Genomic DNA, 18,812 nt, shown 5'->3' on the forward strand with positions numbered 1-18,812 from the left:
TTTTATTCGTATTGTTGACTGGTTTTCGACTTTTCCACGCCCACGTGGTGTAGAAAGATTAGTTGAGCATTGCCTTAGGGCTAAAGTGTTAGTGAGAAAAGGGGAGAAAACAGTTTACTCGTTTTCGAATAATGATGATAAAGAGTGTCTTACAACGTTAATTACCTGCAGTGCATCCGGAAAGATTCTTCCTCCAATGGTTGTTTTTAATTATAAACGGATTCCCAAATCTATTACAGATAATTTTCCTCAACGTTGGACCATTGGAAAATCTGACAGTGGTTGGATGACGGCCTTTCTACGAATATATCGCCAATATTTTTTATCCTTGGATAATTGCTGAAAATATTCCTCTTCCTGTAATCCTGTTCTTAGACGGCCACACCTCTCATTTATCTTTAACGCTTAGTCAATTTTGCTCCAAAGCAAATATAATTTTAATATCGCTCTAAGAATTATAGCATACCTTGGAACTATTCGGGGACTTCTTGGGCACGTGCAATCGGAATATCGGTCGGTCGGAAAAATTAGCCTGTTTAATCCTTTACGGAAATTGGTCGGCGGTCCATCCAAATCAACAAAATACAACCACGTCTCTGACCAAATATGTTCCGGAAGACTTAGTCCTTCATTACGAAGACCTGCTAATCACCAACAGGGAATGCTTCACGAAACGGCAGCCAGTTCTTCACGACGACATTCGGACGGTGGATACACAAGAATTGATGCAAGAATTCGATTTCCTTCACAAAATCAGATTTCAACCGGAAATCTCCCTCCAGGATATAGATAGAGAACTATATATCTTGACTAGTCCGACTCACAAAAAGGCATAAATAAAAAACGATATTCTAGAATATTTTCCACTGACATATTTCATATCCGGTCAATGAACGAACTTAACTCAGAAATTCCACAATTAAAATGAACGAATTGCACACTGCGATCCACATCAAAAATAAACAATTTAACTATGAAATTTTATCTGATAATTATAAAATTTCAATAACCAAAACAAAGGATAAATAAATCCAAAAACATCTGATTTGATCTGACAGTGACAAGTGACAAGTGATGACCAAAGATAAAGAAAAGAGAGGTCGACAAAATTTCTAATGCTGGGCCAGTGACAATATTGTGGAGCTGTAGCTGTATAATATCGCGGTGTATATCGGGTTGCATAATTGTAAAATTTAAATACAATAATATTTAACAATAAAATTATAGTAAACATGATGCAAAAATAATAGCTATTTGCGATATTTTATGAGCTAGCACACAGAGGTCGTAGCGAGGAAATTTGACTGTTATAATTCCTATACAGAACATCGTAGGAAACTCACCCTGTATAACTAAAAATAATTAAATTTACTAGTTTAATATACCGACGTTGGAACTAAGATAGTTGGTTTAATTACTGTAGTCCGAACAATTCAACATCTGCAAATGCATTCCTAGAAGTATACATAGACTAGAATTCCTAAAAAACAAAAGGCAATTCGATTTAATCGATGTGTTATTCACCTAATATTAGTGTTGTAATTGATTTTTAATTAAGAAAAATGATAAGATTAGTACAGATACTTATACCTATTCATTATAAATATTAACTCTACTCCAGTAATTCATTAAAACAATGAATTTAAAATAAGATACTTATAAATCTAGTCCCAAAGATAATGGACAACAAAATTTATATAATTTTTGCTGTTATAGCTTTTGTGCAAAAAGTTAATTCAGGTAAGTACATCTAGTATACTCAAATTATTACACATTATACGATGTCAAATTTAAAAAATATATATACGAAGCAGAACAATCAATAAAAATTTCAGTTTGAAAAACTTAAGTGCTTCTTAAAAAGTGAAGAAAGTAAGAACCAACGTAAAAATTATCAAAATCTCTTGATTCTAACATAATATTAACAGCCCATTTTTTTTAAATCATCTGAAGCACTACTTAGTTTAATAATTGATCATTTAAATACCACATAATTAGATCCCCCAAATAACACTTTTTTTATTTTATTTTTGTAATATGCTTGTATACGTATGCTTGTTGTTTACTTAATTTTTCAAAAAAAATCCTTTATGGGTATTTCGCCACTGCACTGCAAGAAAATCTACAAAATAAAATAATTATTTTTTGTAAACACTTACTAAAAACAACAAGAAACCGTTGACAGAATTTTTTTCCAAACCAAACACAACGTCAACGGTTTCTTATAGACGTATCTGTTTTAAAAAAGTAAAGTGTTCTCGAATAGTTGAATTTAAATATTTTAAATAGTTTTTTTCTTTATTCTTTGTATTTTTTTGCTTCCGACGACGGAAAGAGATAACTTTCCGAAACGTTAAGCATTTTTTTTTCTTTGTTAGGTAAATTTGTATTACTGTAAACATAACTTCTGACAAGCAGCGTCCGTTTAGGTTTAACGCAGAAGTGTTTACAAAAAATAATTATTTTATTTTGTAGATTTTCTTGCAGTGCAGTGGCGAAATACCCATACAGGATTTTTTTGGAAAGATGAATCCGCCACATAGGTATAAACATTTTTTGTTTGCTTAATATTACATTAGACCCATTTTTACTTAATTTAGTAACACAAAACTAAAAAAAATAATTTCTGCAAATCTAAAAATCAAATCATGATACTACAACTTCTCCACTGCTAATCTACTGAATCTGCACATTATTTCTCACTGTATATGCATCTCTCAAAATCTTGTAAACTATGTTGCTTTGTATTTTATAAAAGGTTTAAGAAATAATAATTTTGAAATATAAACCGAGTGTTTTTCAAAAGTGGCTCACGCATATAACTTTTTTATTTTGTCAGATCAAAACGAGATTTAGTATGTTAGTATGACAAATTAGGGGGATTTATTGACTTTTTTTCGGTCACTTCCTGTTTCACCGGAAACGATTACAGTTTTTAATTTTCATACGGCACCCTCTGTATGTTTTTACTTTATTTCATAGTAAAGGACATATGTCAACTTTTCACATTGGCGCTTAAAAAATCGTATTTTAAATTTCAATCTAGAGTGGCTGTGTTTAAAGTGGCTATTACTTAAAAAATAGACTTCATCGTCTAATGATTTTCGTGACTTGTTCTGGCCGGTTAAAAAATGGGCAAAGAGTATTTTTAATAATATATTTTTTTAATGGAACGGGGCCCGCTCATTAGCATATTTGGAAAAAATATTATTTTACAAATAATTTGGTACCACATCCTAGGTATTTCGAGTAACATTGTCGTTATTAACCGCACATTGGATTTGTAATTTGAATGGCGTTTGTAAAAAGTAGGCGGTTCATAACAATTTGATGTTAATTAATGATGGTAATTGATGGTAATTGATTTAATTGTAATGATGGTAATTGATTTAATTATTCGTAAAAAATGCTTCTTCCAAATATGCTAATGAGCCATCCTGGTTCCATTTGAAAAAATTGAGATATGAGTAAAAATACGATTTGGGCATCTTTTAACCGGCCAGTACAAGACACGAAAAACACTAGACGATAAAAAAATATTTCCAAGGCTCCTTAATTAAATATTAGTGTTTTTTACACAGCCATTTTAACAATCTAGACTGAACTTTAAAATACGATTTTTTTAAGCGATAATGTTGAAAGTTGGCATATGATATGTCATTCAATTCAGAGTATCATTTTCAATAGAATAAAGTACAAAAAATACAGACGGTGCCACATAAAAATAAAAAATTGTTCGCAGCGAAGTGAGTAAATTCAAGTTAGCATTATCGCAACAAATACACATTTTCGGTTGGCATCAAACATTATTCTTGTACCTTGTACCCCTCGAATTCATGGCGAATTTTAAATAAACGCAAATATTTCTATGGATGATATAATATGTGGATCCCTAAATTTGCTTCGAAAATATTTAAATTTTCAGTTAAAAAATATAATAGCAAAATAAAACACTAATTCACCATAATACACCAAAATATTTTACTAGTTTTAATCATCTACCGATAATTCTAATATGGTGAGCGAAAGATAGTTAGCTACGATAGTTAGCGAAACGCGCGTCCAGTGCAAAAAGTAGTGTTTTGGTATATTGTGGTGAATTAGTGTTTTATTTTGCTGTTGTAAGACCAAAGGTTCCAACTCCAACTGTAGAACCACTATATTGGATTTGACAATTCGTGGGAATTTTTAGAAAACACGGGAAATTTCGAGTCTTTGTAGGAAATTTTATTTCAGAAAGTTGACAACACTTCTGCTAGGTCTGATTCGGGCCAGCCGCAAATCGCCATTTTATTATAAATTAATAGAAAAACTAGCCAAAAATATTTGATTTCGAAGATTTCAAAATATAACTTTATTTTTACTAGCACGCCTGAAAAATTTTCACTGTTTTTATTTTATTAATAATTAAAGTTTTTCGTGATATTTATTTTATAATTGATTTCTTTTAACCTAACGAAATGGGGACCGAAGTTTTATATTAAACAGTACGGTTAGATAACGTGAGATAATGTAAGATAAGCAAAATTAAATAACGTTTGCTTCATTGATGTAATGTAATTTGATTATAAAATTGACCTTTACTCATAAAGATCATAAAAAGTTACGCTATATTTTTATTAATAAAAATAACTTATATGGCCACCATAAAGATACTACAATATTAATTATGTTCGTAAACTAATAAAAGAATCACTTCCGATGTTTTTCATTGTTTATAGACTAGCTGGAGATTATCCTATCCAAATAACTGGTTATTTTATTTATTTATTTAATATAGCAAAACATAGCAAAAAACATATCAAAAAATACAACAAAAAATACAATTTAAATAGATAATACAGAAATAATAAATAATACAGAAATAATAGATTACATAGAATAATACAGAAATAAAATAATAAAGGCCAAGCACAATCTATACAATCTATACAATACACGACTTTTAAATATACTTAAGAAGTTACAAGTATTAACCAAGTCGTACCTATTCACACTTCTGGAAATTCTATTTGCAGGGCAATTCTGTGCATAATAAGTTGAATTTGTCTTTAAATGTAGCAATGATTGTAACCTCAAATGTGTTCAAACAACGAAAATCGAGGTTTGCCAAATAATTTGGTGATTATTATACGATATGATATTAGTAAGTAAAAATGATATTAGTAGTAAAAAAACATACAGCCAGATAATCCCATCTAAGTTCCAACTTTTGGAAGTTCAGATACTCTGTAGTCTCAATCATATTCAACAGAATGGATTTACAAAGGAAGAAATTCATACATATATTTTAAAAATATTTTCTCAATTTGGAAAAATCCTCGGAAAACCCTATTTTTATACGTTTCATATGTGGCATCCAGATTATGGAAGAGTACTCTAATGATGTTCTTACTGCCTGGCTATTATATAATACCTTACATATTATACTATACCTTCCATAGGCTATTATACAGATTGTTAACTGGACGGTTACTTATTGGGGAATAGAATGGCAACACTGCCTACATTCCAAATGAGTACTAAGTTAAGCTGCCGACTCGTCCCGTCGCGTCCGTCGTCTCACGACGAGCGGGTCGAGGTTGCCAGATTTCAACCATAAAGCTCTTGCCGCGAGTAATAAACAAAATAACAAACTGTATAATGTTGTTATTGAGGGAAAACCCAAATTCCTGTTTGCCTTTTATATTATATTGTCATAGTGGTTGTTAAAATTTTATTTGTAATCGAGCCATATTCTAAGATCCTTAATAGTGTACAGGGTGGTCGAAATTGGTCTGTTTTAACAGAGAAAACCTATTTCCTGACTAAATAGAACAAAACCGATATAGATGTCATGGGCTCGATATCTGAGACACGTTTAATGTTGAAGCTGTTGATATTTTCAGTGCCAACTGAGATACATACATTTTTGAATTTTTTACCATTTTGAAAATTGCTCATAACTTTTTTATTTTGCCGAATAATAAAATACTCTAAAAACATTCTTTAGGCACTTTTTTAAGCACAATCCAGTGGCGTAGTAAGTTTTTTGCTATGCTTGCTCTTTTTGTCACAAATAATAAAAAATATATTTCTTTAAATGGAAATCATAGTTGGCTATGAACTTAAAAAAATGCTGGCGTTTAACCATTTTCAACGATATAAAGTTAGGGGTATCTATTTCTAAGAATGAGAGAAATATTAGGTTTTTTATCTTTATATCGAAGCGGCCCTGATTTTGTGTTGACCTATGTGCCTAATTATTTTTTATCATAATTTAATATTATTTAATATTTATCTGCACTATCTCTAACTAAAGACTTTTGGAACGGTGAATTAACATTCTATATTAGTATTAGTAATTACAATTGAAATCGATACAAAGAACAAAACTAAAAAAACGAATTTTTTGTATGACGAATATAGTTTTCTAAAAAAAAATCAAAGATGTTGAGAACCTCAAAAATGAAAAATGAAAATCAAAGACGTTGATGAAGAGAACCTCCTTGTTGAATACACAAACATCTTTTGCGCACAGTTACAACGATTTATTAAGCGAACTAGTGTAATAAGTCCAAAAGTTTACCTAGTAATTTTCTGCAATTCTTCTCTCATCCCAATGGTTCTTCCCTTATAGATAAGGTATTTTAATTTCCCCCATAAAAAAGTTGAAAAGAGTTAAATTACAGGACCTAGCAGGCCCAAAAATATGGGGGTCAAGATATGGGGCCCTTTGTTCCAATCCAATTCTCTCTAAATTCTCAATTTAATAATGCAGTTGTAAACCTGGCGTTTTAATTGTAAATGGTAATACTAATATAGAATGTTGATTTACCTTTTCAAAAGTCTTTAATTATGCAGATAAATAATAATATAGAATATTAAATTGTGATAAAAAATAATTAGGTAACTATAGGTCAATACAAAATCAAGGCCCGCTTCGACACAAAGATAAAAAATGTAATATTTCTCTCATTTTTAGAAATAAATACACATAACTTTATATCGTTGGAAAGGGTTAAACGCCAGCATTTTTTAAAGTTCATAGCCAACTATGATTTCCATTTAAAAAATTATATTTTTTATTATTTCTGACAAAAAAAACAAGCATAGTGCTTAAAAAAGTGCCTTAAGAACGTTTTTACAGAATTTTATTATTCCGCGATAAATAAAATTTATGGGCAATTTTCCAAATAGTAAAAAATTAAAAAAGACCCCGTATCTCAGTCAACAGTGAAAATATCAACAGGCGGTTTGCGCCATTAGACGTGTCTCAGAAATCGAGCCCATGACATCTATGTCGGTTTTGCTCTATCTAATCAGGAAATAGGTTTTCTCTGTTAAAACAGACCAATTTCGACCACCCTGTACAGTAGAGTGCACCAAAAAAAAATAATATATTTTTTCTTCTTAGTTACCGTCCAAATATCATTCAGGGCGATGAAAAAAAAAGTCTGGTAAAGTTTCAGCTCTTCCCATTTATTTTCTTGTAACTAAAAACAAAAAAATATTTTTTTTTTGGTGCACCCTAGTGTACACCCTGATAAGTTGATATTAATATTCGGATACGTTACGTGAAATTTACTTTCATCCCTAGTAAAAATAATAGACGAACAATAATTAATGTTCAGCTGTCAAACCATGCTGATTAGTTACAGTAATATTTTTCAAACAATTAGTTAGTGTTGGAATTAAAAAATTTTCAAGTAATTTTGGAATGGCAGACTGAATGCATATTAAACGATAGTTACTGATATATGATTTGTTGCCTGATTTAGAAATTGGAGTAACAAAGAAATGTTTCCAGTGAACTGGAAATGCCCCAGTAGACATACAGCGATTAAAAATAAAACATAGAAGTTCTCAAATTCTTACTGCACATTATCTTAAAAACAGATTGGAAGGACCATCAGGTCCAGGTCCTTGTAAAACTTAACATAGTACTGAGCAGATCATATTTAATTTAAATATTAGATAGGTTGACATCGATTTCGGAGGTAAATAACATAGAATTTTAACTTCTCTTATTAGTCCAGTAAATGAAGGTTAAAATCACGACTTAATTCGTCGACCGAGACTTTTCAACCGGATTGTGTACCTTTTGGGGAGTAGTTTTAGGGGAAAATTGCAACACCGTGCTCAGCCAGTTTTGGCCTACAAATCGGTTTTTCGCAAATATCTGTCAAAATATGCAATTTACAAAATTTTTCTTGGAATAAAAAAATAAGCTTAAAATAAACGTAAACAGCATGTAGTTATCCGTGTCAACCTAGCTTTAACTTGTATTTAAAAAAATACCAGTTTAACTTTGAAAAACAATTCAAATGGTCAAATTGGAGTTGCATAAGGAAAACTATAGTCGGTCCAACAAGCTTAGTAGACACCCAAAAAATGATACATAATTTTTTATAATTTGCCTGTGAGTAAAAATGACAAAAAACACAGTCATGTATTCTCTAGTTGGTCCTTAGCATTTAAGTAAAACAAAAATCCTTACCCTGCTGAAAATGCGGTGAATCTTAAAACCAATCACATAAATTAAAATTGTATTGTATTGTTTTGCCAGTTAAACTTACATTAGCCGATATTTTTTCCGATGAAAATCCACTTTTATCAATTTTAAGCAACAAATAATTGACTATGTCAACTATGTTAATAATTTAAATTTTCACAAATAATAAATTTAATTAAGCATTACTTCTATATTGAAGTCATCTTATAATAGACCAAAAAATGTATTTATTAAATGGGAGGGAAAGAGGAAGCAATTAATATATTTTATATTTTTTAGGTCTGCTGGACTGTCGGATTTCACCTTACGGAAACTTGTCACCAATAGTGGTACTGCACAATCAGAATGAGTTTCTCTATCCAGAGTTCCACGATCTTGATCTGAGGTTTCCCCCAGGAACTTCTGTGGATTTCTTATGCCCCGGTGGAGAAATTATTATCGGCTCGAACACTTACACAGATATCAGCATGGCTACTTGTATAGTGGGGAGTTTATTCGAAATACACAGTCAACATGTCGATTTCAATGACATCACTTGCAGCAGAATACCAGATAAAAACGCCCGTTACACAGGACTGGATTGTGAAAACAACGGAAAAGAGATAGAAATAGGCTTCGAAACATCAAATAATTTTTTGAGAACTGTTTTAGTTTGTTTCGACCAGTCCACACAGCTGGCGCTCCATACTCGTGTCAACATTACCAGAGCTATCAACAAGCGCGTAACTAGTACTCCCAGGCCCAGTTTCATACAAGGGAGATCCTTGTATTCCATTACATCGGTGAATAGCTATTATACTCGAGTAAATCAACGTACAACCATCAATAACCAACTAGGCTTACCAGCAGAGTCTACGCAATATATTAATACCAATACATATTATTTGGCCAGAGGTCATATGACTGCCAGATCAGACAATTTCTATCCATCTGAACAAAATTCAACCTTCTTTTTTGTTAACGCTGCTCCCCAATGGCAAATATTCAATGCAGGGAATTGGTACAAAGTTGAGATTAGCGTGCGTGATTACGCCGAGGCAAATGATGTAGACCTCATTCAGTGGACGGGAGTATATGGTGTACTAACACTGCCAGACTCTAGAGGTCATCCTACGGAATTATACATCTATGATGTGAACGGAGTAAAAAATCTACCAGTTCCAGAAATTTTCTGGAAAGTAGTGTATGATCCAATATCTCTCAGAGGTATAGCAATTATTGGACTAAATAATCCTTACGCAAAAAGTTATACAGTATTTTGTGATGATGTGTCTGATCAAATAGATTGGATACACGTAGCCTGGGATTCTGTCCCTGAGGGTCTTATATATGCTTGCGAGATTGAAGATTTTAAGAAAACTGTCAGTTATGTACCAAGTTTTCCCGTTTCTGGTCTCTTAGTCTAATATACCTATATAACTCATATTGTACAATATGGTATTTTGACATTGCATTAACTAATAGTGTATAATAGAGTGTAATGTGACAACTATTACATACTTTTAAATTCATTTTTAAAATAATGGTCGTTAAAAAAATAGGTATAAAATAAATAGCGACACAATATTTTTTTTCAAATTCCCATACCCTCTGTCTGTAATAAAAAACCTGTAAAATATAATTTGTCAAGATAATATTGTATGTAAATTTTGGTATGTTTAATACGCTCAGCATTATACAGAGCTAAGAAGGCACTATAAATACCAAATTTCCAATATTTGCCCCTAAGCAATAACATATTTTAATTAAAAACATATATAATTTTCTATTGTAACTAAATTAATTAATGGTCTAATTAATGAATATGTAATTAAAATTTTAATATTCAAATAAATAGGTACTAATAAGTGAGAATGATTTACCCATTTATTTTATAAGTCTATTTGTGAGGATTTTAATAAAGGAGGTACTGCATTCAATTATAAAGAGCACTGAAATTTTAATTCGAATTAACAATTTTTTTTATTATTATGAAGCGTAGGTATAAAGTGACCTACAATGCCTACAACAAAATATTCTTCCATCTTTTCGTTGTAAACTTTTATTATCTATGTATCTAGAAAACCATATCTATAAAAGATTACTGTTATCAAAATATTTACAAAAATGATATATAAATATATACTTTTGCGATAGCTATTGGTAGCAGTTTTTCAGTAGGTAGTAGTTTCCCAAAAACTACTTTTAAATCTGCCTTTGAAACCATTCATATTATTCTATATTATATCATAGTTTAATAAACTTCAAAGTATAAAACAAATAGTAACATTAAACTCTCTCAAATACTGATATTTTATCGACGATAGTGTAAAATATATATGTTTAAAATATAATATTCTATGTAATATATGGCATATTTAATTTAGTCAGCTAAATAGGTACTATAAAGAAATTTATAATATAGAAAGCTAAATAGGTACTATAAGTTAGGTTTCAAACGTTTGCTACAATAATAATATACTTTAATCAAAAAAGATAGACAATGTTCCATTACAGCGAATAACTAATTAATTGTCTAATTAATATCGTTTTAGTGCTTTTTTTTGTTTTTTGTGCTTTTTTTGTTTTGCTTTGTTGTAAGCTGTTTTGGCTTTTTGTACAATAAAGCGTTGTTTTTTTTTATAGTGTCGTTGTGTAATGATAAGTTGAAATTCTTTGCCCTATAACTAAAATATACAAGGACCTAACACCAGGAACGAAATTGTTCCCAGTTGACACTAAAGCTATTTGGTCGATACCATGCCAGGGGGTTAATATAAATAATACAGAAATCAATAAAAATTATAGGGGGCCATTATAGGCCTCTACCATACAAAAGGTGGTGTAGTAATAATTTTTTAATATGTTGTTAAGGTTTAGGTCTTGATGAAAAATCCAAGTTTTCGACCTTGGGGTGCGACCGCTCGAGCCGCCATCTTGAATTAAAGATACAAAAAACTGTATTTTTCAAAATATATCCGCAGCGGTTAATCTTACGATCAAAATTTATATTTTTACACAACTTCCCGAAAGTGTGGAATTCGGAGATAACCAAATCAATATTTGGGATGGAGGATACCTTTTGCACAAAGTTGTATTGCACTGTAATGATTCAGTTGCGCACATTTCCGAAAAGTACGTTCAATATGTACGAAATCACTACGTTTCACATGCAGTCGTTGTTTTTGATGGATATCCGAGTGATGGAGCCAAAAGGAATACCAAGGACGCAGAAAGACTTCGCCGATCGAAGAAGCATAGAACATCTGCGGATGATCTCTACGATGAAACAATGCCCGTTCAAGTTTCCCAGGAATTATTTTTAGCCAACGAAAACAATAAAGGCCGTTTAATTTCGATGCTCACCAAAAAAATGGAGCGGGCTGCTATTACTGTCAACCAGGCGGAAGAAGATGCTGATGTGTTGATTGCCAGAACAGCGATTTCCTTGTGCCCAAAATTTGATGCTGTTTTCGTATTTTGCGAAGACGTTGACCTTCTCGTTTTGCTGACAGCATTGGCACCGTCTCAGGGTAACATCTATCTTCGCAAACCAGGAAAAAGCAAAATTGCTAAATATATTCAGCTAATAGCTTAAAACATGAAAAAATAGCTGAGAACATTCTGTTTCTCCATGCTTTTAGTGGCTGTGACACGACATCGTCAATCTTCAACCAAGGAAATATGAAGTTTTGATCGCTTCTCCAGAAAACAGCAGGACTCAGTGACATCATTGGTATTTTTAAACATCAAGATGCAACACCAGAGGACATCGTAGATGCTGGAGCACGCTTTCTCGTTGCTTTGTATGGTGGCAACTTGGAAGAAGACAACTTAGAAGAAATCCACTACCAACGTTTTGCTAGATCAACCACAAAAAGTAAATCCAATCTTGCTTCGTTGCCACCAACGAAGGATGCTGCGCTGTATCATTCTTTCAGGACATATCATCAAGTCCAGAAATAGTATGGAATCGAGAAAAAAACCTGAAGACTGGGGCTGGAAACTGGGCAGCAATGGACTTGTTCCACTATCACCATGACAGAACAAGCAGCACTCGACAACTTATTGAAATTCATTTCATGCACTTGTAGAAAAGGATGCGGCGCAGCATGAGGTTGCAGGAAAGTTGGGTTGAAGTGTTCCGTTGTATGTGGCTTCTGCAGTGGTCAGTCATGCGAAAATGTCCTGGAGGTTCACATCGACATTGAGGACGAAGATGACCAAGACTTAACAATGGAAGAGCAATATATTCCCAAAAGCACCGATTATGATGATACCGTAGACAATACTCAAAACGTTATTAATAACCGACCCGGACCATCAAACAAAAGAAAACGCTAATAAATCGCCATGACACTACCTTATTTTTCAGTTTTTTTTATGCGTTATATTTCAATGAGACATATGAAGGTTATAACATATTTTTTTCGCTCCGTGGCACCGTGGCACTACCTCACCAGCCGCTGCTGTTTATACCTATGTAAAAAATAGCGAGAATTTCGGAAAAATTACAAAATTGAAAAACTGAAATTTTAAAAAACATGATTTTTTTATATCTTAACCCGTCAACGACTGGCGTTACCATATGGTAACGTTAAACATAGGGTCCATCTTTAACCACTGCATTAGAAGTTTCGTAATTTTTGACGAGATGTCGCAAAGTATGCGCTTAAGAAATGACATGTAATGATTATTTTAGTATCGTTTTGGTTTTGTTAGTGAACAGATACGTGTAAGGCATGCGTGTAAGGCGACAATTTACTGTGACGATATCGCAACGGTTTGAAAACTGGTGGACATCAATTTTGAGTAAGTATTTATTCCTTGTTTTTAGACATGTAGTAAGTGTTTGCTATGCTATTTTATTTTATAAATATGTATATTTGTATATGTTATATTGTGTTTTGCTACATGTCTTGGAATTTTTTGTGTATCTGAATATTCCTAGTACCAGTGTTTCAGCTTCGGTTCTATCGGACACTCCAAGGTCTAAAAGAAGCTTCAGCTGGATTAGGAGTGATCTTCAAGCGCAGACAAGAGATTTTCCAGAACCTAATTATAAACAATATATGGATCTTTCACCTGTTCAACTTTTTGAGCTATTTTTGGACGACGAAATAATTACTTATCTAATCGAGGAGACGTTTCGCTATGCTGTTTAAAAACTCACCCGATCCTAAGGCTTCCAAAAATGAAATGAAATGTTTTTGTAAGTGGCTATGTAGTATTGCCAGGGAAAAAATCATATTGGGAGTCACAAGGTGATGTGAACAATGCGATGATGAGTGGTGCCATGAGACGGGGCCGTTTTGTTCAAATCATGCGTTTTCTTCATTGCGCCAATAACTCCAAACCAAATTTGGACGACAAAGCGTGGAAACTTAGACCCTTTAGAGAGAAACTGAAAGCTAAATATTTGCAACATTATCAGCCAGAAAAGCATATGAGTTATGATGAAAGTATGATAAAGTACTATGGTGGACATCCATGTAAGCAGTTCATTCGTGGTAAACCCATTAGATTTGGGTACAAAATGTGGGCACTGAATACAACATCGGGATATTTAGTAAACTGCGAATTGTATCAGGGAAAAAATAGTTTACAAGAAGTATACGAAAAGGATTTTGGAAAAGCTGCTGCACCATTTGTTTCAATGTTGGACCAGTTAAAAGGGAAAAAAGAGAGACCATATGAACTGTACTTTGATAACCTCTTTACTGGTTTAAATCTTTTAGAACACCTAAAAGAAAGGGGCTATCAGGGTACCGGTACCGTTCGAGAAAACCGCATACCCAAAAATTGTCCGATGTCAGACAAAAAATCTCTCGCAAAAAAAGAAAGAGGGACATACGAGGGGACTATTGAAAAAGAATCAGGTATTATGGTAGTTCGTTGGGTTGACAACAACGTTGTTAGTGTCGCTTCAACCTGTCACGGTATTTTACCTGTATCACAAGTAAAACGATATAGTTCTGCCCAAAAAAGAATTCTTATGATACCTCGCCCATTTTTAATTGGTGAATATAACGCACACATGCAAGGTACAGATCTCATGGACGAAAATGTGTCAATTTACCTGGTTTGTTGACGTAACTATAACTAACGCCTGGCAGATTCACAAAAAGTCTGGTGGACCGCTGATGCAACTTGAATTTCGAAGGGAAATTACAGCGTGCTATTTACAGAGTTATGGAACCCTTCCGAAGCCTGGTGGTCGACCCAAAACTTCAAAAACCAGTCTGTCGCTCAATAGAATTTCAAACGAGGTTAGATATGATGGAATGAACCATTTAGTGGTTGAACCCCAAACAAGAAAAGAAAGAGATGCGCAGGTGAAGGCTGTTGTTCAAGCATTCGTACTATGTGCAACAAATGCAACTTGGGCCTTTGTATCCCATGCTTTTCTATATTTCATACCAAGTAAATGTTTTCTTTCAATATTTTCAAGCATTTTAGTTAAAATATCAATATTTTTGTTAAAATTGTATGTTTTCATTTAAAACTTTAATATTTTTGTATAAGTTTCTATTTTGAATAAAATGTACATTTAAAGGAGTGGCGTTACCATATGGTAACAGTAGTTTTTTTCAAAATGGCGTAAGTTTTTTGTTTTTTTTTGCATAGAACAGTCTTAATTATGATCATATTAACGTAAATTACATTTTAAAAATTGCAAAAAATTAAAAATAAAAACTTCGCCTTTGACGGGTTAAAACAACACGGTGCACTTACAACAAAAGGAAAACCATCCTAAACACCTTGACTAAATTGCTACTCGTGCACGGCGCGGGGGACTATAAAATTTAACATAATTTACCCTTAAAACAATTAGAATTTATCATACTATTTAAAACCCTGTTTATTAAAATGTAAAACAAAATGTTTTAAATCTTACTGCATTTTCAAATAACGGATAATTTAAAGTCTAATAAAATATAATATAATTTACTTTAAACAATAATAAAATTGATAATAGTAGTTAAAACCTCTTTTATTAAAACATAAAATAAATTGTTTTTCTGTTTAAATTATTCTTTAATAATTTCTAAAGAAATGTTTTTTCAAAATTTATTGTAATTTTCTTTAAAAATAACGAGTTTTTTAATAACAAGTTATAGTTAACGCTATTATAAAATGTTTTATATTTTACAGTAATTGATTATATCTGGCTATTATAATATTATCTTAAGTGGCATTATACTGCTAATTCCGAGGCCTATGCATCAGCAGCACATCTTCTTTAACACATGTCTTATCCATACCTGGATTGCCTACCCCTACCCCTCCTCAACGAACAATCACTTTAAAGAACAGTGTATATTAGTATTTTATTTCTGCTCATTTTTACAATGTGTTCAAGAGTCACGAAATCAAATAAAAACCCTAAATCAAAGTAGCTGAATGGGTGGCAAAATACGTTATCGCCAAATTTCTCCCATTACAAGATATTAATGATATTTCAATAGAAGCTATACCAGCTTACTGGCTGAGAGAATCCGCAACATCTTTTATTATTCCACTAGATAACAAAATTATCCATTTTTATATCTTTGCAATATACCTGCAAATGAAAGTAATCACTAAGTTGGAAAAGCAAAGATCGAAAATAGTTTACTAGATACAATAAAGTAGATTAAGTAGCACCTAAAGTTCGTTTTGGAAACAATTTGTGAAGTTACGTAGAAAGGCTTTTCAAACAATACATCTTTTTGCTGAAGACTGTCGACACTTTGTAGAAAACTATGAAGGTAGGAGGAGGCTAACTCCGAGCCCTATGCATCAGCGGCACATCTTCTTTTACACGTTTCTTATCCATACATCGATTGCCTACTCCTACCCCTCCCCAAAGAACAATCACTTTAAAGAACAGTGTATATTAGCGTTTTATTTCTGCTCATTTGTAGAAAGTGTTCAAGTGTCACGAAATCAAATTAAAAAGCTAAATCAAATTAGTTGAATGGGTGGCAAAATACGTTATCGCAAAAGAACAAAGTAGATTAAGTAGAACCTAAAGTTCGTTTTGGAAACAATTTGTGAAGTTACGTAGAAATGTTTTTCAAACAATACATCTTTTTGCTGCCCACTGTTGACACTTTGTAGAAAACTATGAAGGCAGGAGGAGGCTAACTCCGAGGCCTATGCATCAGCGGCACATCTTTTACACATTTCTTATTCATACCTCGATTGCCTACTCCTACCCCTCCCCAACGAACAATCACCTTAAAGAACAGTGTATATTAGCATTTTATTTCTGCTCATTTTTACAATGTGTTCAAGAGTCACGAAATGAAATAAAAACCCTAAATCAAAGTAGCTGAATGGGTGGCAAAATACGTTATCGCCAAATTTCTCCCCATTACAAGATATTAATGATATTTCAATAGAAGCTATACCAGCTTACTGGCTGGGAGAATCCGCAACATCTTTTATTATTCCAGTAGATAACAAAATTATCCATTCTTATATCTTTGCAATATACCTGCAAATGTATAATCACTAAGTTGGAAAAGCAAAAATCGACAATACTTTACTAGATACAACAAAGTAGATTAAGCAGCACCTAAAGTTCGTTTTGGAAACAATTTGTGAAGTTACGTAGAAAGGCTTTTCAAACAATACATCTTTTTGCTGCCGACTGTCGACACTTTGTAGAAAACTATGAAGGCAGGAGGAGGCTAACTCCGAGGCCTATACATCAGCGGCACATCTTCTTTTACATATTTCTTATCCATACCTCGATTGCCTACTCCTACCCCTCCCCAAAGAACAATCACTTTAAAGAACAGTGTATATTAGCATTTTATTTCTGCTCATTTGTAGAAAGTCTTCCAGTGTCACGAATTCAAATAAAAAACCTAAATCAAATTAATTGAATGGGTGGCAAAATACGTTATCGCAAAATTTCTCCCATTACAAGATATTAATGATATTTTAATAGAAGCTATACCAGCTTACGGGCTGGGAGAATCCACAACATATTTTATTATTCCAGTAGATAACAAAATTATCCATTCTTATATCTTTGCAATATACCTGCAAATGAAAGTAATCACTAAGTTGGAAAAGTAAAAATCGAAAAAGCAAAAATCGCATCAGCGGCACATCTTTAACACATTTCTTATCCATACCTGAATAGCCTACCCCGACCCCTCTCCAAAGAAAAATAATCCTAAAGCACGGGGTGCGCATTAGAATTGTATTTCTGCTCATTTGCAAAACGTGTTCAAGAGTCACGAAATCAAATAAAAAAAAATGAATCAAATTAGTTGAATGGGTGGCAAAATACGTTATCGCCAAATTTCTCTATTCTATCACCAAAGTTATGACTGATATTAAAATAAAAGCTATACAAGCTTACTGGCTGGGAGAATTCGCAACATCTTTTATTATTCCCGTAGATAACAAAATTATCGATTACGATCTTTGCTCTATTCCTGCAAATAAAGTAGTCATACCTCAATTTGGAAAATTCAAAAACATTTTGAACACCATCAAAGCACACGTCATACACAGCCTTGGCAGAAATAGCATCACATCTTAGTAACACAAAAAAAAATTGTGTTAAAACAATGCCGAAAACCATTGGGTAAGTACGAGTATTCTTATAGTATGCGCACTGTTGTCAACTTGGCGGTTTTCCCGCTAGATCTAGCGGATTTTTTTGGTTTAGCGGGAAAAAAATAATTTAGCGGCTAGCGGTTTTTTAGCGGTTTAGATTTTTGAATAATAAATCTTTAAAATTGACACAAAAATTATTATATAAATTTTAAACGACTTTTTTGAAAATTGCAGCACTAGTCATGTAATTATTATATATTCTTAAAGAACCTAGGCCTAGAATCGCCTAGAAGTCCCACTAAAACTATGCGCATTCAGAGGACACAGCCGCTGACTGACCGCTGAGAATTTTGCTAAGCGGCTAACCGTTGGTGTGTGTAAAAATTGACCGTTCAGGGAAGTCACTTACTCAGCCACTCAGCCGCTGACCATCCCTGAACGCGCTCATTCTTTCCAAATAATCCCGTCCACCCTTAGAGCCTAGGCATCTCTATCTTTATGTAAACACGAACAAAATATTTTTAAGAAGAACAAAGTCTAGATAAATAAATAAATACCGATAACTATTTTACTGATTTTGAATCCTAAAAAATATTATTAGTACACTAATTATGTAAAAAATCTGTGGGGCACATAAAAATAAATCATTCAACACTACAAATATTAATTACATATTTAAAAAAATTAATAAACTAAAAATGCAGAAAAAATCTTAAAACAGAACAATAGTAAAACGAGTCTTGTATTATACAATTATAAATTTAAATAATTTACAATA

The 18,812-nt window shown here is 32.6% G+C and overlaps 2 protein-coding genes across 2 annotated transcripts; both read left to right on the forward strand.

The window, feature by feature from the left end:
* Window positions 1-1,573: 1,573 nt before the first annotated feature.
* On the forward strand, window positions 1,574-10,423 carry LOC115884504. Its single transcript, XM_030903101.1, has 2 exons — window positions 1,574-1,740; window positions 8,774-10,423. The coding sequence occupies exons 1-2, from the start codon at window positions 1,680-1,682 to the stop codon at window positions 9,898-9,900; spliced, it is 1,188 nt and encodes a 395-aa protein (XP_030758961.1). The 5' UTR covers window positions 1,574-1,679; the 3' UTR covers window positions 9,901-10,423.
* Window positions 10,424-13,796: 3,373 nt separating this feature from the next.
* Window positions 13,797-14,564, forward strand: LOC115884516 (piggyBac transposable element-derived protein 3-like). The gene has a single exon (XM_030903120.1). It carries the CDS (start codon window positions 13,797-13,799, stop codon window positions 14,562-14,564), a length of 768 nt encoding a protein of 255 aa, XP_030758980.1.
* Window positions 14,565-18,812: the final 4,248 nt, after the last annotated feature.

Source organism: Sitophilus oryzae, unplaced genomic scaffold, assembly GCF_002938485.1.
Source record: "Sitophilus oryzae breed Bouriz unplaced genomic scaffold, Soryzae_2.0 scaffold_296_pilon_pilon, whole genome shotgun sequence".
In the NCBI taxonomy this organism is placed as follows: Eukaryota; Metazoa; Arthropoda; class Insecta; order Coleoptera; family Curculionidae; genus Sitophilus; species Sitophilus oryzae.